Source organism: Pollachius pollachius (genome assembly GCF_949987615.1).
Source record: "Pollachius pollachius genome assembly, chromosome: 4".
Lineage (NCBI taxonomy): Eukaryota > Metazoa > Chordata > Actinopteri > Gadiformes > Gadidae > Pollachius > Pollachius pollachius.
In genome coordinates this window covers 23065068-23089940 of record NC_136937.1, presented here as the reverse complement: position 1 = coordinate 23089940, position 24873 = coordinate 23065068, and the positions used below count along the sequence as shown (strand labels likewise).

Here is a 24873-nt window from a genome sequence, read left to right as displayed (position 1 = left end):
AAATGGGCCTATATGCATTTCTAAGAGATTAGGTCTGTGTTGATTGGCCTTGCAGGCTTGTGTTTTCACTTGAGGCCCGCAGCTCCACAATAACCTCACAGCTGCAGTCACGGAGAAAGCATTTTACTAGTGTTAGATTGTGATAAAACAATTGTAGGTACCAGGATATTTCTTACTTTCCATAAAGAGAACAATATGTTTTTCCTTTCTGTTTTAATACATAGATACTCTCTCCAAAGGTTAAGAAAAACACAGATTTATGTGCAAAATGATCACATTAGACGCATGAAAAAACGCCGTTATTTATGTTGTTCTACGGTGACCCCTGGCGGAAGAAGCGCCAAAGTTCGGCGGTTATTTATCTAGTCCTGCGGCGGCCCCTGGCGGAAGAAGGGCTGAAGTCAGCCCTTCTTCATGATGTGAAAACATGGCCGCTTACAAGACAGTCCGTTTCTTACTGGCAAACAAATACCCTGCGAAATAAGGTAATAATATACCACATGAACCATGTGACCCACAGGTTTTAAAGTACCACTATACTATAGGTTTTATTGTTCGTTATCCCGCATTATGCTTAACGCATTCTGTAACAATGGACTGAACTTGAAGATTGTTTGTACATTACATTCGACATATTTTCTACTTTTCAGTGTGCAACAAAGTTAATAATTGTGTTCGACTGCCATAAAAAGCCATCAATGTATATCTATTAATTCTCCTCGACACACAAATGGATACAAAGGAGCAGATAAGGCACTGTGCTTTTCAGATCCAAAGGCTGAACACTGAGGGGTCTTATGGGGCCATGACGGCCCTCCTCCGAGAACTTGATGGGCCATCAGTCCCGGTGGCCCTCCTACAGGCTACAGACATTGTCACGGTTCTCTACCGCATTCTGAAAACAGAATGCTCAGACGCACATGTTAAAAAAAAATCAAGGGTATTTTGTCGAAATGGAAGAAACAATATTCCCAGAGCTACAGGAATGACACACTCCCTCCCAGTGACTGTGTAGAAGCTCAAAGCCTGGTTAGGGACACGACAGGGCCAGCAGATTCAGAGCTAGGTTCATCACAGGCAGATTCTCGACCGGGACGTCTGTGGGGGGGCGGGGGAGGAGGGGGGCGGGCTGGGCCTCTTGCCGATGAAAAACCACTCGCTCTGATGACGGAGTCACCTCACCAACCCCCTCCAGAGAAGACCCACCGAATGCCCACACCAGACGACCCCTGTACATCCGGCCATCTCCCAGGCGTCCGGGCCAAATGCCTCCAGCTTCTCCTCACGGCCCTGTGCTCCCAGGGGCCCCCCGACCGGCCACAGGAGGAGGACGAGGGCCTCGCCAGGGACATCGATGGCCACATCCATGCGCTCTGTGGGGCCAGCCTGCTGAAATACAAAGCCTGCGTGCGGAGCAGGGCAGCCAACCTCAGGAGGGAACCCCACCTCTGCAGGGGCCTCCTGGAGGGCTCCCTGCAGCCCCAAGAGCTGGCCCGCATGACCCCCCAGGGGATGGCCGGCCCGGACCTGCGGCGCTTGAGGCGGGAGCACGCAGTGCGGGCCGTGAGCGAGCGCCAGCTCCCCCAGCCCCCTGAGGGGACCCCCACGCAGAAGGTGCGGTGCCGGCGCTGCGAGGCCTCGGACTGCAGGGTGAGCCAGCTGTCCCGCGGGGCACTCTTCCTGCCTGGCTGGGTGAAGCCCGGGGGCCCGGACCACGACGGCGTGACCTTTGTGACCTGCAGTGTGTGCGGGGAGCAGTGGTACCACCGCCATACTTATTGATATTTAGTGCAGTAAAATAAAGAAATATATTGTCAATATACTGTGCTCATTAGAACATTTCTAAAGTGCACTGTTAATCATTAAAGTACTCTCTTTTTTAGTCTTCAGCCGATTAATGATCAAATAATTCTTATTTTCTTGCAAAAAAAATATATTGGCCTTCCCTCCGCCGACTTGGTCACCATCTTTGACCCACTTTTGAGTCTCCGGACCTGCAGAAACTTTATTCTAGGGTCAGAGATACGTATAGGAGACAAACTCAGGAACAGAAAAGACAATGATGTTACATTCACATTTGCATTCAGGCATTTAGCAGACGCTTTTATTCAAAGCGACTAAAAATAGGGTTAGAAGAAGGAGAAACAACCATATATATCGCTGTCCGTACAGTAAGGATGTTCATAGAACCAAGCGCCAAGCACCAACAATCGCTAGGTTAACCCATTCCCATATACTCGGATAAGATGTGGATATGGATATGATGTGGCGGTAAAAGTCTCTTGGTCAGAGTGCAGACCAAGTATGACTCCATGTCAGTTACTCCATACAGGAAATAGGTGTTGGCAGTTGCAGCTCAGACTACTGATCCACTCACCAGTCCAGTGGGGGGCGGTAATGAGCCCTAATGGTGGTCTAGGAACACCAATCAACAAGAAGATTCCCCCCCTGGTCTTCGACCTAGGTGGTTTTCCATAGGTCAGGCAGCCATGGGGCTCAAGGTAGCTACGATGCACCCTGGTTGGTGAGACAACACACGCTATATTGTTTGAAGATAGCATGCACAAGCAAAGTATGTGACACACACATACACACTACCCCATTCATGTGGAGCAGGGAGACATGTGATGGAGAGAATTGGTGGAGCATGTGAGTCGCTCATCTGACCCTAATGCTCCTCGTGCTCTACAGTCTGCCGAATACAATTCCTTTAAGTCGTCACACGTTTTGTGTTAGTTTTTGTGTTACTTTTGTGTTTAATGTTACATTTTGAATTACTTTACATGTTTTGTGTCATTATTTAACATTATCACGTTGAGATGTAATGTTGTTTTATAACTTTTGAGTTTTTGAAGCAGACCCATGCATCAATTGTTGTATTATCCACTATGTGGCACCAAGCGGGAACCGACTGGAATTTGGCTTTAGTTTTAAATATAATCTTGTTTTGAACGAGGCCAACAATATGTGCATGTTGTGATATTTAATAACACTATTGTTATTGTTGTATAATTACTCTCACATGAAATGTAAAATGTAATAATCATTAAAAAAAAAAAGTATTCCTTTTGGGGTCAAACTTAGCCTTTTGATTTAAAGCTTTATTTCAAGGGGAAATAAAATAAGGCTTATGTTGTCTGAAAACACAACTATTGAGATGTATTGATTAAGTGGCATCTTAACTGACATCAGACATGTGTCTGTCAAATGTCAAGTTCTCCAACCTGTCAGCTCTTTTTGTGAAAGGTCATGGCTCGCTCTCATACAACCACACACATTTACATTCGTACACATCCCAACCCTCCACACCACGGTTCGCATCATGGGAGCCTAGCCACACCCTAGTTCATGATGTACCGGATGCAGAAATATTCTTGTTTTTTAGCTATTGTTGGCATTGTAGCATCATAAGCGAGAGGTCTGAGCGATCGCAGTCGCATTGTTTACCGACCATGGAAGTATAAGTTAACTTCATAAATATGAAAGATTGCTCCATATAATATATAATACCAGCAACATAGTAAGTGTATGTTGGCCTAGAAAACAATACAGTTCAATGTTAATGCTTAAGAAACAGATTCCATCCAACTATTTACGAAAAATGCTATCAATAATTTCTATACAAATAAATGGTTACATATCGATCAGCAACGAGGTTGGAGTAGCCTATCCACATAAATATTTGTAATAGGTCTACACCAGGGGTGCTCACACTTTTTCAGCATGCAAGCTACTTATAAAATGCCCACGTCAAAATGATCTACCTACTACAAAAATGCTAAACATATTCATTCATGAATATATTGAGAAATCTCTATATGTACAATGTATGTTGATGTCCCTTGCATAACAGCATGAGCCCATATTGCACAACACAACACAATTAACCATGTACATTCTTTGTCATTACCATATTCTGATGACTTGCACTGAATGGAATCAGCCAGGGATGCATAGTCCGGACAGTAGCTGCTGACAGCCAGCCTCAATCACACTTCCAAATGATCATCAGTTATGGTGGAACGGTACTTGGACTTAATGATCTTGATGTGGGAAAAGGCTGACTCACATAAATAAGTGGAGCCGAATAAAGCAGTCAAGTAGGTAGCACATTACCTCATGTTGGGGTACTTTTCCTCTGTGAGTAAGTTCCAGAACTCTCCATGAGCTCTGGACTTCAGCTGAATGTCTGCTTGTAATGTCAAAATCTCATCTTCCACTCCAGAAGAGTTCAGGTGAAACAGTGTTGAAATTTTTGATGCGAGTGAATCAACCTCAGCATCTTCCCGAAAAGGATAGCACATGAATGTAGCGACTTGGCTCGAGCAAAGAAAAGTCTTGAACGCGTTTGTCAAACTCTGACAGACATTTGTCAATCTGCTCTGTGTAGCGTGCACTTTCAAGTTGCACACAGGCTTTCCCTTGCATCTCCAGCTCTGACGCCAGGTTCTGGACGTTTGCCAAATCATGGCGCTGCAGCTTTGAGGAGAGATGTTGCATCTTTCCTTTGAATGCATTAACTGAGCTGATCATATTAATCACTGTTTTTTTTTTCCCTGCAGCTCTAGATTAAGGTCATTCAATAGGTTTGTCAGATCAGTTAAAAATGCCAAGTCTAACAGTCACTGACCGTCATTTAGTTGCTTGTATTCTGCATGTCCAGCTACATGGAAAAACTCCTTAATCTCCGAACAGAGCTCTTGAAATCTTTGCAGGAATTTCCCTCGACTAAGCCATCTCACGTCAGTGTGTAGCAACTACTCAGAGTGGTCGCAGTAAGCCTGCTCCAGATGTGCACGGAATAGCCGTCTTTGAAGAGATCTGGCGCGAATAGAACAGGCGATCTTCATTGCCACATCCATGATCTCTTTCATGTTGAGTGTGCTCCATCCGTGGTGATGGACACAAATTTGTGCACTGGGAGCTGGGTTTTCGTGATAAAGTTATTGAAAGACTGAAATGTATTGTGGCGAGCAGCACGGGAAGGACGAGACGGGAGCCCAGGTTGAACAATTATGCAGTTCCGTGCCCCATACACCGCACGACTACGGACTGCCTTTATTAACGAACCGAACGTAACAGAAACACGGGACACCTGACCAACACACACAACACTCTCACTAATGGTCCCGATCACACTACATATCACACAACAATGGAACAACACACAATTAACACACATCATCCCGAGAAATTAGCCCCAACAACAGAACAAATCAACAAAACCCCCTTTGTCAACTGACTACCCTAACTCCCAGAATCCCCGCGGCTCCGGAACATGGCACCCACACCCGTGGTCGCCACACAGCCCCCACCTTAGGGGTCAGACGTCCCGTCGACCCCAACACCCAACACATAGTCCCGAATGTTCAGGGGGTCGGCGCCGCCGCCTTGGCCCCTGCCAGCGGTGGCCCCCTTGCGGCGCAGCTTTCCTCCCTGGTTGGGACGCCCGTCTCCAACAGTCCCTATTAGTCCTGGGGGTGTGGTCGGGGACCACCGCCATCGGGGCCCCCACCAGTTCCTGCCGTAGGGCGGCGCTGGAGCGCCGTCCGTTCACCCCATCCTCCGCCGCCCTCCGACGCCTGGCCCTCCGACGGCCACGCCGGCGCCCGCAATCCTTGACCCACCGACACTGCTCCGGCTCGAGGTCCGGTTTCCTGGGTTTCCGGACCCGGTCCTTTTCCTGCCCGGACTGGAACGTCACTGTGCCACGGGAGAGGGCTGTCCCAGCCGCGTCCTCCCGGGCACCACAGCGGCGGCAGCAGTACTTGGCCGGACCACACTGGTCCTGGCAATCATCCTCCCTGGACGGCTGCAGGCTGGGTTGGTCGCAAAACTCCCGCTCTGCCCGTTCCGCCACGTCGAGGGCCACATCGAGGGTCGGGGGCATGATGAGGCGGACGTGCTGCCCCAGCTGCGGCGGGGAAAGTCCCTGAAGGAACGCATGAAGGGCTAGTTCCTCCCTAGCCGCAGCAGGGAAGTCGGGGTAGCCCCGCTGGGCGTACTGCAGTACATCGGCTGCGTAGACCCCCAACCGTTCCCCCTCCTGGCGGCGGCGGCTGGTTAGCAGCTCCCGGCTGTCGTTCACGGCCGCCCGCTGCCCGAAACGCCTCTCCAACGCCCGGATCAAGGCCCGGAGGTCCCGTTGGTCCTCTGGGGCCAGGTCCAGGAGCGCCTGCACCGCCGTCCCCTCCAGCGCCAGGGCTAGGTGGACGACCGCCTCCCCGGCACCCCAGCCGTTGTGCCACTCAACAAGCCGGAACTGAGTAAGGTACGGCTCAAGCTGCGTTGCCCCGGAGAACTTCGGCAGCTTCACTGCCGTCCTTGCCACCAGGGGGCGGTTGACCGCTGCCATTTCTCTGTCCGTGGGCCGCTGCGCTCCCACAACGCAGGGTGCGTCGGCGTCGGTTGGCGTCAATATCCTCTCCTCGCGTGTGTTCTATCATGGGCAGTAGTGTTAACAGCTCCTCTTTTGCAGTCATGTCAGTAAACACCATCCGAATAGAAATGCACAACTGGGCTGTGTCACTCACGTCCGTAGATTCGTCCAACTGCAGTGAGAAGCACTCGCAATCTGCGATGTCCTTCCAAAGTTGCTGCCTCAAATCCTCGGCCATGGCTTCACTGCGCCGTGTAACTGTACTTCTTGACAGCTGGAGAGCTTTGATCGAAGATAATATTTCTGCCTTGTTTTTAAAGTCTCGGAACAATGAGTCAGCTGCTTCAACGAATGCCTCTTTTACCATCTCTCCGTCTTGGAAGGACTTCTTGTTCTTAACGATTAAGTGGCTCACCCGGAACGATGCTTCGGTGGCGGCTTTGGCTTTTAAAGTTAGCTGTGAGAAAAATGACTGCTGTCCGGACAACTGTCATTTTAGTTCCTTCACCTTTCTCTTTCTCAGCTCGCTTTTCGGCGGGAAGTTGGTGTCATAGTTTTTATGAGCAGTCCGAAAATGCCGCCCCACATTTCCCTTCTTCGGTATTGCGATGGCAGATGAGGCAAACGCACTTCGAAAATGACATAGTGAAAAAAACCTCCTCCTCCCATTCCGTATGAAAGTGATACGTTTTTGGCTTCTTACTCGGTCCAGCTCCCCCACTCATTTCTATACCCTTTCTTAAGATTAAGAGAAAAAACGAGGGCTAAAAATTGGAGGCTAACTAGGCAACTCGCAAGCTTTTTTTAAAATTTTCCCGCACTTAGCGCCGTAGTTTGCGCATGCGCAAATTTCATAAGTGCCATGGGATCTACCCACGCTACCTTCGCGATCGATCGACGTATTGGGCACCCCTGGTCTACACCAACATTAATAACTGTCATACATAGCTAAACAAGCAAATGAAAAATTTAATACTAACACAACCGAAATGTTTATTAAGCTATTAACAATATTATAAAAATGATACCGTAATGCACCCGTTCTTTGTCTTTGGATCTTTTGAATGAGTGGATCAATAAATGGTGAATCGCAATGATCGCAAGCAGAGGAACGTGAGAGTCATTGAGCAGCAGCTGAACCAGTCTAAACATCCCTTCATCACTAAAACACTTTTGGTGATAAAAAGTCACCACAAGTGCCTAAAAACCATCAACGTCATTGGCCCTCATTGACAGTCATTTTTTCATTGACAGTCATTTTTTGCGGAGACACATTCCTATTCCCCACTTGTATTGGAGTGAACGGAGATATCTGCTTCTGGGCCCTTTGAATCGAGGGACCTGTCCACAGCCCGCTTAAACAGCTGCAATACCAGGCTTGGCCGCTGAGCACTGGTGGATTGCGGAAGTATGCACTGTTCCTGGGGGCTTGGTCTCCACTCATGCTGTGGCACGGCGGGGGCTCAGAGCGCATGACGCCGGGGGAGGAGGCGCCACGCCGGGTCATATGACCGTCATCAGGGGAGAGCCAGTCCCACGGAGGAGAGCCAGTCCCACGGCACGGTGGAGACTGGAGAGTCAGTCCCTCTGAGGAGAGCCAGTCCCACCGAGGAGCCTGTCCCACGGAGGAGAGCCAGTCCCACGGATGAGAGCGCCGCTGCACCGCCTACCCACCGGGCCGCTTCCTCGGAGAAATGGAGGTCCGCCCGTGACCGCCAACACCAGAGGTAGGATTACATTTCGGGACCATCCTTAGTCTTGAGGTAACGATTTGGCGAACTTGCAAAGATGCGGTTTGTTTGGGGACATGCACAGTGAGCCCATCTGGCCGTATATTTGTATATATTTTATGTCTGTTTATTTAGGTTGTCGTTTTTCGCCAGACCGTTCATAGTCCACCATGCAGCCGAGTGAGCCGACTCTGATTCGACGGCTGCCCCCTTGTCAATCACACCTGTTTGTAGTGTTTCTTGACAGGATAAGTGTTCAGTCACACAGCCGGTTTGATTGTGGTCGACGGAAAGTGCATGAAACAGCGTGAAACCATTTCCTCAAGTGTCCCGTATTCACTGTGTAGCGGCGAGTGTGCGTGTGCATGCATGCGTGTGTGGGGGGTTCAGGAATGTTTAGACCCATGCCAGTGTTAGCGTTACGTCTCTATGGAAGCATTAAATGGCGCTTGATGGTTACTACAGGGAAAGAGAAGCCATGGTTTTGCTCTTGCGGGACGAGGCACATGACCGGCTGTGTGTTGGGTGTGGAGGAGAGAGGGGACGACAGAAAACATGACTGCTGCTACGACATTGTTCTTTATGAAGGCAATCCTTAGGGTCTGCGGAAGAAAAGGTTAATGGCCCAGAATGGCTTCGAGCAATTAAAAAACATTGATGCACCATATACATTAAGCCCTTTATAATTATGTTCTCAGTCATACCAAGCCCTAAGGGTCCATTGTGTTTTAACCTGTTGAGGATGTATTAGTTACTAGACATTTAGATATGGTTTTGCCTCATGGCATGAGAATCAAACATTTACACTCTGTCCCCTAATTTTAATTTATCTATGTGTATTCACCTCCATCGTGTTCCCATCCTCCTCCCTGCCAGTCCTCTGTCTCCAACCCCAAATGGCCCATCCCTTGTCTCACAGCCCAACGACAGATCCCCCGCATACCAGCAGGTCGGGGGTCCATCTTGCCCAGGTATCACTCCCCCCAAAAATCTTTAGTCCAGAGAGGGTGTAGGTGGTTCGTTATCGGCTTGATTTGAATAACGGTAACCCAATAGGAATCAGTGGGTTACACCTTTTTGTATGACAATGATTTGAGGTAACTGAGATCCCTGTCAATGTCAAGTGCTATATAATGTACTTTGTTATGTGATGATTCAGCATGGGAGAAGGAATCACGGGAGGATTAAGCTTTGAAGTTGTTGAACCGCGGAAGGACCCGGGGGTTGTTTTTGGTATCTTGCGAGACCCAAGGAACCAAGTATTAAACCATGTTTTGACTGATTCCTAACTTCTTCAAACCTAGTTAGCTTCATAATGGATGATTCACTCCCGTTGCAATAGGTCCTACACCCAGTCTGCATACAAATACTCATCCTTGACTGCTATATAGTAGGCATTTTGTAGTACGTCACAAATATAGCGCGTCCAAATGCTGTACGCATTGTGTAGTAGGCAAAAAGTTTCCGAATGCGTACTACCGCCACAGTATGCAATGGTAGGTCAGTACGCTATCCCACAATTCAGCCGGAGTCTGGTAACCGAAGAAGAAGAAATAATAAAAAATTTAAAAAATCGGTAAATTATCGCAGGTGGCTTTAATTTTGCCGGTATCTGATGTGCAGCGCACAGGGGGGAAATACGTAATCTCCAAACATCCAGTGGCGTTTCGGTGTTGTTCGGAAGCGTTCGGAGGCGTTCTATGCATAGCTGTAGAACATACTACATTATCGGTCAAGTAGTAGACACTGCACAGAAATAGTATATACTTAGTATTCAGATGCACCCCCAGTGTCTCCTGCTGCTGTCTCCCCCTCACCCTGTCGGCCCCTCTCCCCCATTAGCCCTTATCCAGGGTCAGGGTTGGTGGGGTTCACACTGTGTGAGAAGCAATTTCAATCCTAATTCTTCTCAACAGTCCTCAAGTCTCCTGAGTTAGAAGATCATGGTCATATGAGACCATTACATTTACATTTAGGGTATTTAACAGATCCAATGCGACTTACAATAAGTACATTTGTTATAAGAAGTGAAACATTATATTGCTGTTGGTACAGTAAAGATGTTCATAGAACCAAGTGCAAGTACTAACAATCGGTAGGCTAACCCATATCACGTATAGAGCAGTGATAGCAGCTACTGCAAATGCTACACAAGTAAATACAACGTACATTAAGTGTGTATAATAAGTGCATACATTAAGTGCCAGGACATACAACATACAATGGTGGGCGGAAGGGACTGGATGGCTATGCAGAGTCTAGATGAACTGAACAGGTGAGTTTTGAGTCTTTCGCGGAAGCTGGTGAGTGACTCTGCAATCCTGACATCGGCAGGGAGCTTGTTCCACCACTGAGGTCCCAAAACAGAGAAGAGTTGTGACTTTGATGATTGACCTTTGCTTGCTCTTAGCGATGGCAGTACCAGACGTCCAGCTGAGGTAGTTGAGCGGAGGGATCGAGCTGGGGTGTGTGGCTTGACCAAGCCTTAAACGTCCCGGAAGAGGTGGGTCACATGGGAGAATTTAGGTAGGTTGAACACGAGGCGCGCTGCTGCGTTCTGGAAACGCTGCAAAGGTTTAATCGCAGAGGCAGGGAGTCTAGCCAGCAAGTTGCAGTAGTCGAGGCGTGAGATGACTAGCGCATGGACTAGGAGCTTAGCTGCTTCCCTTCCGTGGAAGGGCCGGATCCTGCCGATGTTGTAGATTGCAAATCTGCATGATCGAGCCACCGCGGTGCTGTTTGTGGTGCAGCATAAGTGATTGTCCAGTACCACACCGAGGTTTCTGGCAGTTGGAGAAGGAGATGCAGTGACCAGTAAGTCCATGTGTGGGAAGTCTTTCCCTGGCATTAGGAGGGGCTCAGTCTTCTTGAGGTTAAAGGGGACATATCATACCACCAGGTGTGAGTGTGATTGGCCATTACAAGCAGGTTTGAAAATGTGCAGCATTGTGATATCACAGGTTGGCGTGTCCATCAATCCGTCACACATCTAGATGGACACGCCCACCTGTGATGTCACAATGCTGCACATTTTGAAAATGGCTTGTAATGGCTAATCACACTCACACCTGGTGGTATGATATGTCCCCTTTAAGCCTGAGGTGATGGGCAGTCGTCCAAGTGCTGACGTCTGCCAGACATTCAGATATGCGTGTTGCAATCGGTGCTTTGTCAAAGGAGGGGAAAGAGAGAATGTTGTCAGCGTAGCAGTGATAGGAAGAGCTGTGTGATGCAATTACAAAGCCCAGAGATCTGGTAAAGAGGGAGAACAGAAGGGGCCCCAGTACAGAGCCTTGAGGGACACCAGTGTCAAGCGTGCAAGGTTTGGACAAGGAGCCGTTCCATGTTACCTGATGGGTGCACTTCGTCAGGTAGGATGTGAACCAGGAAAGAACAGATTCAGCAATACCAAGTTCGGCGAGAGTGGCAAGGAGGATCTGGTGGTTCACCGTGTCAAATGCTGTGGGCAGTTTGAGGAAAATGAGAACCAATGAGAGGGACAAGGCTCTGGCAGCACAGAGGGACTCAGTCACCACGAGGAGAGCCGTCTCAGTGGAGTGTGCCTTCTTGAAGCCTGAATGTTGAGGGTCAAGCACCGAAGTCACGAAGGGGACCTGGTAGATCACCACAATGAAGAGCTTGATAGGAAGGGTGACGCGAGTTCAAAGGCAGATCTGGCCAAGTATTCTAGTGGAAGGACCTGGTAGGACCACTTCGGCGAGATGAGGAGTCCAATCCTTCCTCCTCGCCCCGATGGTCTTGGAGTGTGTGAGAATGAGTGAACGGTGGAGAGGGCAGCAGGAGTAGCAGAGTTCTCTGGAGTGATCCAAGTCTCTTTCAGGGCCAGGAAGTGGAGGGTCATAAGGGATGCGTAGGCCGAAATGGAGTCTGCCTTCTTGACCGCAGATTGGCAGTTCCAGAGTCCTCCCATCACTTCAAGGTCAGTGTAGGTAGGGGGCGGTTGGTGGCACAGACTTGATCGGTTGCTGCGCCGAGCAGAAGATCTATGGTGGCGTCTTCTATGGGTGGAAACTAGAGATAGACCGATATGTTTTTTTCAGGGCCGATAGCGATACCGATTATTAGTAGTCAAGGGGGCCAATAACCAATATTTGGAGCCGATATTAATTTACAGAAAAAGGGAAAACATTGGCGTCAAAATTTTGAATAATACAAACTCCAACACTTAACTTCATTTAAATGCCTTTTAAGCATATGTTTAATAAACACAACAGCTTATCAGATTTGCAACATAACACAATTTAAACAAATAAATGGCTCACTAAAATTTTCCTGAACTGAAATGTTTATCATTATCGAACATTTAAATAAATAAATAGTTCCCTAGTTAAACAGCCATTATTGCCCGACAGTTTTCTCTCAGACGGTGCTTTGCTGTCAGTTTCTGCAGCTTCTCATGTGGCTTACACACACACACACACACACACACACACACACACACACACACACACACACACACACACACACACACACACACACACACACACACACTATTCTCTAGCCATCCCCTCATCGTGCTTCCCTGCAATAAAACGAACTGAATTTTACTCTCTCTCTCTCTCTCTCTCTCTCTCTCTCTCTCTCTCTCTCTCTCTCTCTCTCTCTCTCTCTCTCTCGCACACACACACTTCTTACTTTTATCACGAGGGGGCTATTCCCCACTATTCACGAAGCCTGAGGTGAATAATTGTTTTAGTATATACTATACGTGAACACTCCAAAAATAAACAAGATGTCACTTTTTGCCGAGATTTATTTGTTTTTATTAGCGGTTTATTTATTGCAAAGCGGGACATTTTGCGATGAAAACAATATCCCGAGTTTGAGACCTCAATCATGGGATATTGCCCAATATCCCAACAGCGAATTTCCCTATCAATTTTATCAGCAACCTTGTTTCAAGTGATTAAACCGTTAAAAACACTGAATAGCCTACAGCATCTTCACTTTAATAATCAGTGTTTATCATAGGAACAGACAGCTGCTGCTAACGTATTGGGTCCTCACAGTAACATTAGTAGTCATGAGTTGTAGAGTTTCACTACAGTCTGCTGAGCGTCTAGAGCCAGAGAAGGAGAAAGCGGAGCGCTGGGCTAACGTTACGCTAAAAGCTAATCAGCCTTCACCTTAAAGCCTAAGGGCTCGAGGGGCTCCGTGGTTACGCAGTTGGATAGCGCATTATGCAGTTGTAGAAGTATAACCACCGCTTAACGTGCTTCCCTGCAACAAAACTGGACTGAATTGAGTTTATTAGGTTTTTACTCTCACTCACACACAGACTTCTACTATCACAGACTATTTCCATAGCGATATTATCAACACACCTTGTTTCGAGTGATTAACAGGCATGCCTGGACGCCGGACTGTGAGCAGAGCTGCCGCTTATGTTTATATAACGTTGATGGGCTCACAGTAATGTTACTAGTAGTTGTGAGTTGTAGAGGACTGGGATGTTTATTACAATTTCGGGAGAGTCTGCTGCCTTAACTTACCTCGAAACCAAACCAGACAAAACATTTTCTCCTCTCTGCCGTGTGTGTGTGAGCACTGTGCATACACACTTTTCACTGCTGATTAGCTGTTACCCGTCGTGGCTCTGCGTATAACCAATCAGATGGTGCTGTGGGTGGGACAATACTGGAGACCGCGTAGTGACAGCAGACAGAGAGGCACGGCTGCATCAGAGCCAAAATAACCCAGTTTTAAATTGATGCCGATATGCGTCAAAATGCCGAATATCGGCGCCGATAATCAGCCCGGCCGATAATCGGTCGATCCCTAGTGGAAACCCTGACGATGATTGAAGTACGACACATAGCTACAATAGGGGTGGATGCCCTGGTCTTCCTCGAGGGACTCCCGCAGAGAGACTCCCTTAGTCTTTGTTTCCCGGGTCTTGTCTCCCGCAGAGAAACTCCCTTAGTCTCTGTTTCCCGGGTCTTCGTTTTCAGGGTCCTGACGCTGAATTACTTACCTTTAAATGCACAAGGGAGCTCAGGCAGCCTTAGCTCCACCCAGCAATCAAGCCTATTGTTGTCACCTTGTGACTGAAACTAGCGTCAACAACCTCTTATTAACAGCAACAATAACAACAGCAGCCAAAACCAACACAGCAGAAACAAGCTTAAAGTTAGTACAACCAATTGTAATGCTAAACACTGAAGTTCTTAGTTTCAAGGCTCACCTACAGCCAGATATGGGACAACCTTCTTAAAGACAAATATAAATGTAACCATGCAGCCGTTTATGAATATGGATGGTTACTGCAGAGAGAACAGGTTAGGTGGTGGTCTGTTGCAGGCTGAGCAGATTAGCCCCTTCAACCACCACCTCAATATGCAGTGTTGGGAAAGTTCACTTTCTACGTGGACTAGTTAAAAGTTCAGTTCACAAATTTTAAAATTAACTAGTTCCAGGGCTCCAGAGTGCGGCAAAAATATTTAAGGGTGCGACTAATATTTTATATAGGTCGCACTGGTGCACCTGACGCTGCCCGGGTGAAAAAATAAATTTCCTTTGCAATCGCGTCATCTCTCTGTGTTCTCCTGTAATCAAACTCACACTCATGGTTAGGCATGGGGATCGTAACCCGGTTCTATCAAGGACCCGGTTCCACTTTTTTCAAAACCCAAAAATCATACAGTCCCGTCGTTCATTTATTTTTTTTTTGTCTTGTAGGTCCTGTAACGTAATGTTGTGTCCCTCGAGTCGCATCACGGCATTTAAATGAAATCAATCCAATCACTGCAGCGTGTCCACCAATGGTTTTGAATGGAGTTGTAAGTAAACAGGTATTACAAGTAAAACAAGTGAAGTCTGGCAGTTAACTTTGCTCGCGAGGATGGCTGAACGGGCGTATAGGGGGGAACACAACCTCAATGGTCAAGCACATTAGCATTGTGCATCAAATAATGACCAAATGCAGTACCTTCGACTGTCTCCGAGTTGAAAAGACTCCTCCTTCTCCTGTCGCACCACAGACGGGACCGTCTTAATTATCCACTCAAACTACGAGCGGTAATCGCACACACACACATTGTCGCTAGTCCCATCAGTTAAACATAGTAATCCAATTGTGAAATCGGTGTTGTAATCAGCAGCATACAAGCTAGTTATCTTAAAAAGTAAATAAAGTTTCAGATGTGCTGGGTGATGATGTGTTGAGGTTGGCTCAGTGAAATGACTGTCAGGTTATCATGATGCGTTCAAATGTATCATAAAGAAATGGTAAATTGAGTTTTTGGTGAGAAACATGGTAATACTGTATTACTCATAATTCTGTATTACTAAAACAGTTGTATAGTGCTCTAATCATTTTATTTTATATAACTAAAACTACTGATGTCAATATTTATTAAGAATTACATATTTAATTTAAAATTAAATTATTTATTTCCTTAACCCATTTGTACCGGCTGCTGCGCGGAGCAACATTGTATCTACTAGATACAATGTTGCGCCGCACAGCAGCCGGTACAAATGGGTTAATATTTTCCTCATCACTAAAAACGCTTCGTATTTCCACCAATTAATAGAAAAGTACGATAGTGGTATCGATAAAGAATCGGATCGTTAAGGAGTATCAAATGGTATCGATATCAATAAATATTAATGATCCCCATCCCTACTCATGACGGCACGGTAGGATCATATTGTGGTCTAAACCAATAAGAGAAAGAGCTTAGCACCAGAGTAACTGAAACGGATAAAGAAAATAAATGCGTCAAAAGAGGGGGAAAATTAAGCAAGGTAAAACCATAGTGTGGTGACCCACAACAACATAATAAAGACATTCACCAAGGGACTGTTCCTTTAAGGAAAAGGGTTTACGACAGTTCGGGTTTACGGGTGTTCTGGTTTACGGCTGTTACGTTTGAACTCATGCTGGAGTAACTTGTTTAGTTTTGAAGTGGAGAGTAAAGCTGACTCGACCCATCTCCGTCTCTTGTCTCGTCATTTACCGCACTCCACAATTGGTGACCCCCGACGCGAGTTGGATACGGCTGGATTATGTTGCATATCGACGGTGATAACAACGCACCCGCTGTGGCGCCGGCCGCCGCTGGCGGCGCGGCTACCGACGCGGCTACCGACGCGGCTAACGTTGGCGCTATCTATGCTGCCACCGTCAATTTACCGGACTTTTGGCAGCACAGCCCACGGTCGTGGTTCCAACACATCGAAGCCCAGTTCCAGCTGAGAGGAATAACGCAGGACGTCACAAAATATTTCCACGTGGTAGCAGCCTTAGATGCCGCGACGACGGCCAGGTCTATGGCGCGGTTGGAGGCTCCTCCAGCTGTCGGAGAGTACGACGCACTCAAGACGTTCCTCCTGGGCCTTTTTGAACTGTCGGAGCTGGAGAAGGCGGACCGCCTGCTTTCCCTGACCGGCCTGGGTGACGCCAAGCCGTCCGAGTTGATGGAGAGGATGCTGGCCGTGCTGGGCTCGGCGGATCCCTCCTTTCTTTTCGCCCACATATTCCTGCGGCAGCTTCCAGCACCCGTGCGCACCGCTCTGGCCAGCTCCCCCCTCTTTGCCTCCAAGGACTACCGGGCGGTGGCTGTGGAGGCCGACAGGATTTTCCTCGCCAGCAGGCAGCAGTTTGTCCATGCGCTGCTGCCCCCCCAGCACACGTCGGCCCCGCTTCCGCCCCCGGGGTACGACCCGGACACCGCAGCCGCTGTGACAGCCCGCCGACAGCGTGACGACGGGTGTTGTTACTACCATGCCAGGTTTGGGGCCAAGGCCAAGCAGTGTCGCCAGCCTTGCAGTTTTGGGGCCCCGGGAAACGTCCGGGCCAGTGCTCGTTAACAGCTGTGAGCTATGGTCGGGACTGCAAGCTGTTGTTCGTCACTGACGCCTTGTCCGGCCGGCGGCTGCTGGTCGATTCTGGGGCTCAGCGCAGCATCCTGCCGGCGACGCCTGTAGACACTGTGGCTAGCGGCCATGGCCCCCCGATGGACGCCGCCAACGGCACACCCATTCGTACCTATGGCACGAGGTATGTGGAGGTGTGTTTCGGCGGCCGGCGTTTCGGCTGGGATTTCGTCATGGCTGCCGTGTCTACACCACTCCTGGGAGCGGATGTCCTCTGCGCCTACAGGCTGCTGGTGGATGTAACGAACTGCCGCCTGATCGACGCCCTCTCTTTTGCTTTGTACCCCTGCACGCTGGGCGGGGTGGGGGGGCTTTGTCTTGCGAACACGTTCGCCACCGGGGACCTGTATTAACGCCTGCTGGCTGAGTTTCCCGACATCACCACGCCCACGTTTTCATCGGCTGTGGCTAAGCATGGTGTGGAGCACTACATCATCACGGTTGCCCCCCCGGTCTATGCACGGGCCCGGCGCCTCAACTCTGCCAAGCTCGCGATCGCCAGGGAGGAGTTCGCCACCATGGAGCGCCTCGGCATCGTACGCCGTTCCAACAGTCCGTGGGCCTCCCCCCTGCACATGGTGACCAAGGCTGATGGCGGTTGGCGGCCCTGTGGTGATTTCCGTCGCCTGAACAACGCCACCACCCCCGACCGGTACCCGGTACCGCACATTCAGGACTTCTCCGCACACCTGGCCGGCGCCGCCTTCTTTTCAAAGGTGGACCTGGTACGCGGTTACCATCAGGTGCCCGTCCGCCCGCAGGATGTCCCAAAGACGGCGGTCATCACGCCCTTTGGACTTTTTGAGTTTCTGAGGATGCCTTTCGGCCTCAAGGGCGCAGCACAGACGTTTCAGCGCCTCATGGACTCTGCGGTGCTGCGGGACATGCTGTTCCTGTTCGTCTACTTGGACGACATTCTCGTTGCCAGTGCGTCTGCAGACGACCATCTGACGCATCTACGGCAGCTGTTCGGTCGGCTCAGTGAGCATGGTCTCATTGTCAACCCGGCCAAGTGCGAGTTTGGCCGGTCCTCCATCACTTTCCTCGGCCACCACGTCACCCCGCAGGGGGCGGTTCCCCTCCCGGCCAAGGTGGACGCCATCGCCAGTTTCCCACGCCCGCGCACTGTGAAGTCCCTGCAGGAGTTCCTGGGCATGGTGAACTTCTACAACCGTTTCCTCCCCCATGCGGCCCAGCTCATGCCCTTGTCCGTTTCCTGTTGGAGGGCCGTCGGTTCACGGCTTTCGTTGACCACAAGCCGCTGACGTTCGCCATGGCCAAGTCTTCGGAGCCATGGTCTGGTCGGCAGCAGCGTCAGCTCTCCGCCATCTCTGAGTACACCACGGACATTCAGCATGTGGCCGGCAAGGACAATTTTGTAGCCGACTGCCTCTCTCGGGTGGTTATTGGTTCCGTCCACTTGGGCCTCGACTACGCAGCTATGGCTGGGGATCAGGCTACGGACTCTGAGGTACAGGCCTACAGGGCGGCCCCCACGGCGCTCCTAATGGAGGATGTGGTATTTGGCACGGCCAACACTACGCTCCTCTGTGACGTCTCCACTGGCCAACCGCGCCCCATGGTGCCTGCTGGCTGGCGGCGTAGGGTCTTTGAAACTGAGGTGGCCCGGGCGTTCGTTATGGCTTGGGTGGCCCGTTTTGGCACACCGTCCGACCTTTCCTCGGACCGGGGGCCGCAGTTCACGTCGGAGCTTTGGACTGCGGTCGCCAAGGTCCTGGGGGTGAAGGTCCACCGTACCACAGCCTATAACCCACAGAGCAATGGGCTTTGCGAGCGGTTTCATCGGGACATGAAGGCCGCGCTCAGGGCCAGCCTTACGGGCAGCGACTGGGCTGACCGCCTCCCATGGGTTATGCTGGGCCTTTGCTCCGCCCCCAAGGACGATCTTCCGGCCTCGTCGGCAGAGCTGGTGTACGGCCAGCCCCTGCGCGTCCCTGGGGAGTTTCTTCCGGACGCCACGGCCCCGTGGTCGGCTGCCTCCCATCGTGCTGCGTCCCGGGACATTGCGGACGCTTTCGTTCCCATTCCAACGTCTCACCATGGTCTCCCCCGGTGCTACGTTCCCAGGGATTTACCGTCAGCCAAGTACGTTTCCGTCCGCCACGACGGCCACCGTACCCCGCTGCGGCCCCCCTACGATGGCCCCTTCCGCGTCTTGGAGGGTGGGCCTAAGAACTTTGTTGTGGATATGGGGGGCAGGCCTGAGCGGGTGGCTATTGACCGGCTCAAGCCTGCTCATGTGGATGTTGGCGAACTGCTCCAGCTGGCTCAGCCCCCGCGGCCGGGGCCCCCGCGGCGGGGGCGCCCGCCTGCGGCACCCTCGACACCTGGCCCTGCGGCGGCCTCGGCACCTGCTCCTGCCTTTTGCCCTTCTCCTGTTAAGCGCAACTGTTCAGGCCGCCTGGTCCGCCCCCCTAGGCGTTGATTTTTCTGGGGACTGTTATATGCTAGCATGTTCTGTTTAACACTAGTGGGTGTCCATTGTTCTCTGTAGGTTCCCTGTCGGGTCTGGACCTGTTGGTTTGGGTGAATTCTGGGGGGGCCTGTGTGGTGACCCACAACAACATAATAAAGACATTCACCAAGGGACTGTTCCTTTAAGGAAAAGGGTTTACGACAGTTCGGGTTTACGGGTGTTCTGGTTTACGGCTGTTACGTTTGAACTCATGCTGGAGTAACTTGTTTAGTTTTGAAGTGGAGAGTAAAGCTGACTCGACCCATCTCCGTCTCTTGTCTCGTCATTTACCGCACTCCACAATAGAATGTTTTTTCAATCAAAAAAACTAAGCATACTGTTTCAACCTGCCCTACTACTGAGAGTAGTTATTCAGAGAGTCTGAATTACCTGCACAAGCCCTTTTATTTGGAAATGTTTTATTTTGCTTAATTTTTTAGCTTTTAATATTCCATTTCAGCTCAGTGAAAAACTTGAAACACTTTATTTTTATTTTTATATATAATTGTGCTTCAAATAAAGACAAGCATTTCTCCACACTTCATGCTGCGTTACAGGGACACTTTTTAGCCTGTAAGTTACGAGCTGGAACTGGGAGTGAATCGGTCTGGTACGAGTTCACGGGTAGTGAGTTGCGGGTTTGTCTGCCGTTCCAGGGCATTTTCATGGGTAGAAGGTTGTGAAAACACGGGTTACGGGTTGCCTGGAACGCACCATTATTCCTGGTCAAAAATCATTCACATTATATGAAAGTTATGGAGAGCGATAAAATGTGACCTTATGATGTTAAAGGCGACACAATGAAAAATTTGGTGCACCTAAATTTTGTGCTGGTTAGGTGCACCAGTGCAACCAAAGCATAAAGTTAGTCTGGAGCCCTGAGTTCAGTTAAACGTTCATAATTCAAAATTTTTAACCAAGTTCACAGTTCCAAAAAAGTTCTTTTTTTCAATATGCTACTGTGAGCGATTATTTTTTTCCGGTACTTGAACATTGAGCCCCCTTTTTGGTTTGTCTAGGATGAAATAGAGTGGTTGAATCAAGTATCGTAGCGAAATACATTTAGCTAGGGCTGGCCCGAATGCCATTTTTCAGGCTTTGAATACTCGTTGGTTTTTCCGAGCGAGTATTCGAATACTCGTTCCAGAAAAACAGCTGTTGTTTCGTTCCAAATCAGCTGTCCTTTCTGCCATGTCAGCCCTTACGGGAGCTTTTCAATTCATCCTGGAACGTGCATCTTTTCAGGGAATTTGTACAATAAATCCCTAACAAATACCGTATATTGATTGTCTTATGTGTCCATATTATATCCAATATGTTGACCGGGTATTCCCAAGACGCTCACGCTCTGCAGCAAGCCAGTCACAGTTGATGGGCGCGGCGCTGTACAGCGAACGTAAACAAACAGCTAAGCTAAGGTTAGCATTTCGCTAAGCATTACTTTTCCTCCCGAGATCCCGCTAATGTTGTGTTATAAAGTTAAGGGAAACAAGATATCCTTCCTCCACCTCTCTCGCTTCTCTGCTTGGTGTCGCTTATAGTTTGCCTCCCGCGCTCTGGTAACGTCACGTAGCATACAGCTGGTGTCTCACCGGTTACGCTTTGAAAGGTCAGCGGCCAACTAGGTCAAAGTTCAAAGACCGCCAGAAGGTGGTTCTGCCGTTCCCAAACTGAAGACTTTTGGGGCATTTTGAACCAGCTCGTTCAATGTCTATGTTGAAGTAAGTGCGCTCACTGCGCTGCGCTCGGAGGTGAGGTGATGGATGCGCTGTGACACTTAGTGATGTAATATCCTCCTAAATGAGCAATATACTACTACTACTACTACAATATTACAAACTTTTATATCCCAAAAAACGAAGCTCCAAATACTGATTTAAGCTTTGAATACTAATTTTCCGAACAAGTATTTGAATATTCGAATAATTCGGGCCAGCCCTACATTTAGCGCATTTTGTAAATCCCATTGATTTCTGTTGGAAGACTCATTGCTCGTTGGCCGGAAACGGAAAGGGGGCGTGTTCACGTTTGGTTGTAGTCTTTTCGCTCGGTCCTAGCCCTACTGTTGAGACGGAGAACTGAACGAAAAGACTACAACTAAACGTAAACAGCCCCCTTTCCATTTCCGGCCAACAAGCAATGATTCTAGGAGGTATTTTAGTCCACTGAGCTTTGAGCCAGAGAGCTATCGTTATGGATTGTACATATTTATAATTCGAGTTAACCATGGCAAGCCTTCAAACAAATTTTCTATTTGCGATCATTCTGCGTGCGCATCCGCCGTGTTGATAAACAACTACCCCCCCCTATTGAACGAAGTTGAACCGAGTGACTGTGCTGTTTACAGACACCAGAATGAACGAGTTCACAGTAACGTTCATCAGGCAGTAATACAATACATTCAGTTCACGTTTTCCCAAAATATGAACGAGGTCATGAACTATCATTCAATGAACGCGTTCAGGCACAACACTGTCAATATGTCTCTGTCTGTCTGTGTATCCAAGTTAATTGTAGTCAAGAAGAAAGGCAGACAGTATTCCCAGTGCTGTGAATTCTGCATATAACTGCTTTTTCCGGGGTCTACTCTCACTTTTCACACACTTTGGCAAGGTAATTCCTTCAGTACAGGGATGAATCACTTAAGCTTGTACAGTTTTTAGCTTCCTAGTTATTACTTGTTCATTTCTAAAGGCTTACATTTTACATTTCTGTTTTCTTTCTAAGGTGGAAGAGTTGTCCCTCAGGCGTGATTTGGGACAACCCAAATCACACCCCAATCCAGTTCCAGCCAGCCCAAACTGGTTCCCCTCCAGCCCAATCCGGTTCCGCTCCAGCCCAATCTGGTTCCTCCCCAGCCCAATCCGGTTCCATCCAGTCCAATCAGTTTCCACCCAGCCCAATTTGGTTCCGGCCAGCCTCCGCCTCGGTTCCTTCAGCTCCGGTTGGTGGGGCGCGGTGTGGAGGCTTAACAGCGTGCCGTTGCCATGGCCGCAGCCACCAAGTCGTCCCTGCTGAAGGTGATCCTGCTGGGCGATGGCGGCGTGGGCAAGTCGTCGCTGATGAACCGCTACGTCTCCAACAAGTTCGACACGCACCTCTTCCACACCATCGGCGTGGAGTTCCTAAATAAGGAACTTGTGGTGGACGGCCGCGCCGTCACGCTGCAGATCTGGGACACGGCAGGCCAGGAGCGCTTCCGCAGCCTGCGGACGCCCTTCTACCGCGGCTCGGACTGCTGCCTGCTGACCTTCAGCCTGGACGACGGCCAGAGCTTCGTCAACCTGGCCAACTGGAAGAAGGAGTTTGCTTACTACGCCGATGTGCGCGACCCCAACCGCTTCCCCTTCGTGGTGCTCGGCAACAAGGTGGACGCACCCGAGCGGCAGGTGGCCGGCGAGGACGTGCGGCACTGGTGCCGCGACAACGGCGGCCACGCCTACTTTGAGACCAGCGCAAAGGACGCCACCAATGTGACGTTGGCGTTCGAGGAGGCGGTGCGCCGCGTGCTGGCTACTAGCGACGAGCCTGCCGACCACCTGTTGCCGAGCGACGCAGTGGACCTGTGGCACAAGGACCCACGCGGTGGCGGCGGCAGCAGCATTGCCGATAGTGGTGAGGCGTGCTGCTGAACTGACACCCCCCCATCCACCTCCTGGGGTGCTCACGGGATGGGGAGCAGACCAAGGTGAATGCGGAGGTATCAGGTCCTGCTTGAGGTTAGCGTGTGTCGCCCGTCTATGCAGAGGTTTACATCCACTGATCGCTGATTGGTCGAGCAGGGGCCGCGTTGATCACAGCGAGCCAAGGCATACGGGATGAGAGGCAGCCGATCATGAGACTTGATGATAGGCCTTCCCTGCTTTTGTGTGCGTGGTAAACATCCACTAGGTAGGATACTGACTCATATGTTAAACCCCAACTGAACTCAACTGCCGCACTGAATCCAATATGTAGGAAACAATGTTGATAAAAAATTTAACAAAATGGCATCTCATCAGAGACTACTAAAAAACACTATCAAATTGCAGGTACTTATAGTATAAGTTTCATGTTTTTTTCATGTTTCATGACCATATCACTGACCTTGTTCACTAAGCCTTAAACACATTTTCGTTATTTTAAGAGGTTTCTCTTTTGTTTTTAATCTAAATTCCATAATGAAGATAATAATGTAGATTATAGTGCATAGGTTTTATAATGAATACATCTGCCAACACTTGAGATTGAACTGAAAATAGAACATGATTTGTAATGCAAAAGCACTGTGAAATGATGTCATGAAAATATATCGTAAAAAATGTTAATGAAATAAATTGACACAAAAACCGATTAATATTAAGGAGTATGATGATTATGCGTTATGGTTCAGAATGAATCAAGTTTGGACATGGAAGATGGTTAATCGTGTTTATGAACTGATAAACAGGATTAACCGTTGATTTTTTTTTTACAAGCATATCCCTGAACAAGCATGACTCCAGACGTTTTGATTTGAATTTGAATTTTAATTTGCTCGCATAATAACGATATGTAGATAAAGAAGTGTCATAACTTTAGCCACCAGAGGGATGCATTGTGCGGAAGGCCTGCCTGACCAACGCCCAGCCGACATTACATCATATCACCATAATGCCTGCTGTCACGTTGCACGCCAGCCATGTTTTAACAATTTACTGTGTTTAGCGTTTTATTTTACACATTGTAGGGACACAGTCATGCTGGAGTGTGTGAATTGTTTCCCAGAAGATTTACGACATAACGCACACTTGACATATAAAGTTAGAGTCGACCTTGCATGGATGACATCTGTCCATTTTATGGGGAACTGGCATTTTTTAAGAATAACGATATTATTTAGACTGATTCTTGATGGTATTCAGGCCTGACACTGATCCACATTGAGGACAGTGGTGGATAACTGTGCTTCGTGTTAACTGTGTGTCTAAAAGGTAAAAGTAGTAGTGAAACAGGCCAGGCTCATGGTGAATAAACCATCAGGCCCAGTTTCCAAACGTTCAGAAAAGCCAGACTCAAGAATGACGCACAGACAACGACGTCACGATAATAAAAAATATCGTTTTTTACTAGAGAAGGTTACAAAAATCATCACTATATGAGTCATAGAACTATTTCCCAACTTAAAAAATGAACCAATAATCATGTAACATCTACTGGGGAGTGAAGGGGGGGTCTAACAATGCCATCAAGTACAATGGAGGTCCTTTATAAAAGAGTGGGGGGCTTGGGGGTCAAAACACTGCCTATCACACTGGTCAGTACACTTGATTACACATCACCTGAACAAGACTGCAAAGACAGATTGAGTCTCCTTCATGCAAGTAACGAGGAGACGACGGCCGTCCTCGTCAACGCGGCGCCTCACG

At 48.9% G+C, this 24873-nt stretch overlaps 2 protein-coding genes across 2 annotated transcripts; both read left to right on the top strand.

The window, feature by feature from the left end:
- Positions 1–754: 754 nt before the first annotated feature.
- tceanc (transcription elongation factor A N-terminal and central domain containing) lies at positions 755–1788 on the top strand. Its single transcript, XM_079734245.1, is given in 2 exon segments — positions 755–929; positions 932–1788. Coding segments are annotated over 2 exon segments (975 nt in total). The 5' UTR covers positions 755–805; the 3' UTR covers positions 1783–1788.
- A 6053-nt stretch (positions 1789–7841) lies between these two features.
- Positions 7842–23818, top strand: LOC307075395 (ras-related protein Rab-9A-like). The gene is made up of 2 exons (XM_079735986.1): positions 7842–8106; positions 22214–23818. The coding sequence occupies exon 2, from the start codon at positions 22474–22476 to the stop codon at positions 23116–23118; it is 645 nt and encodes a 214-aa protein (XP_079592112.1). The 5' UTR covers positions 7842–8106; positions 22214–22473; the 3' UTR covers positions 23119–23818.
- Positions 23819–24873: the final 1055 nt, after the last annotated feature.

Coding starts and splice junctions, on each gene's coding strand:
- LOC307075395 (XM_079735986.1), top strand. CDS start 22,474: ATGGCCGCAGCCACCAAGTCGTCCCTGCTGAAGGTGATCCTGCTGGGC.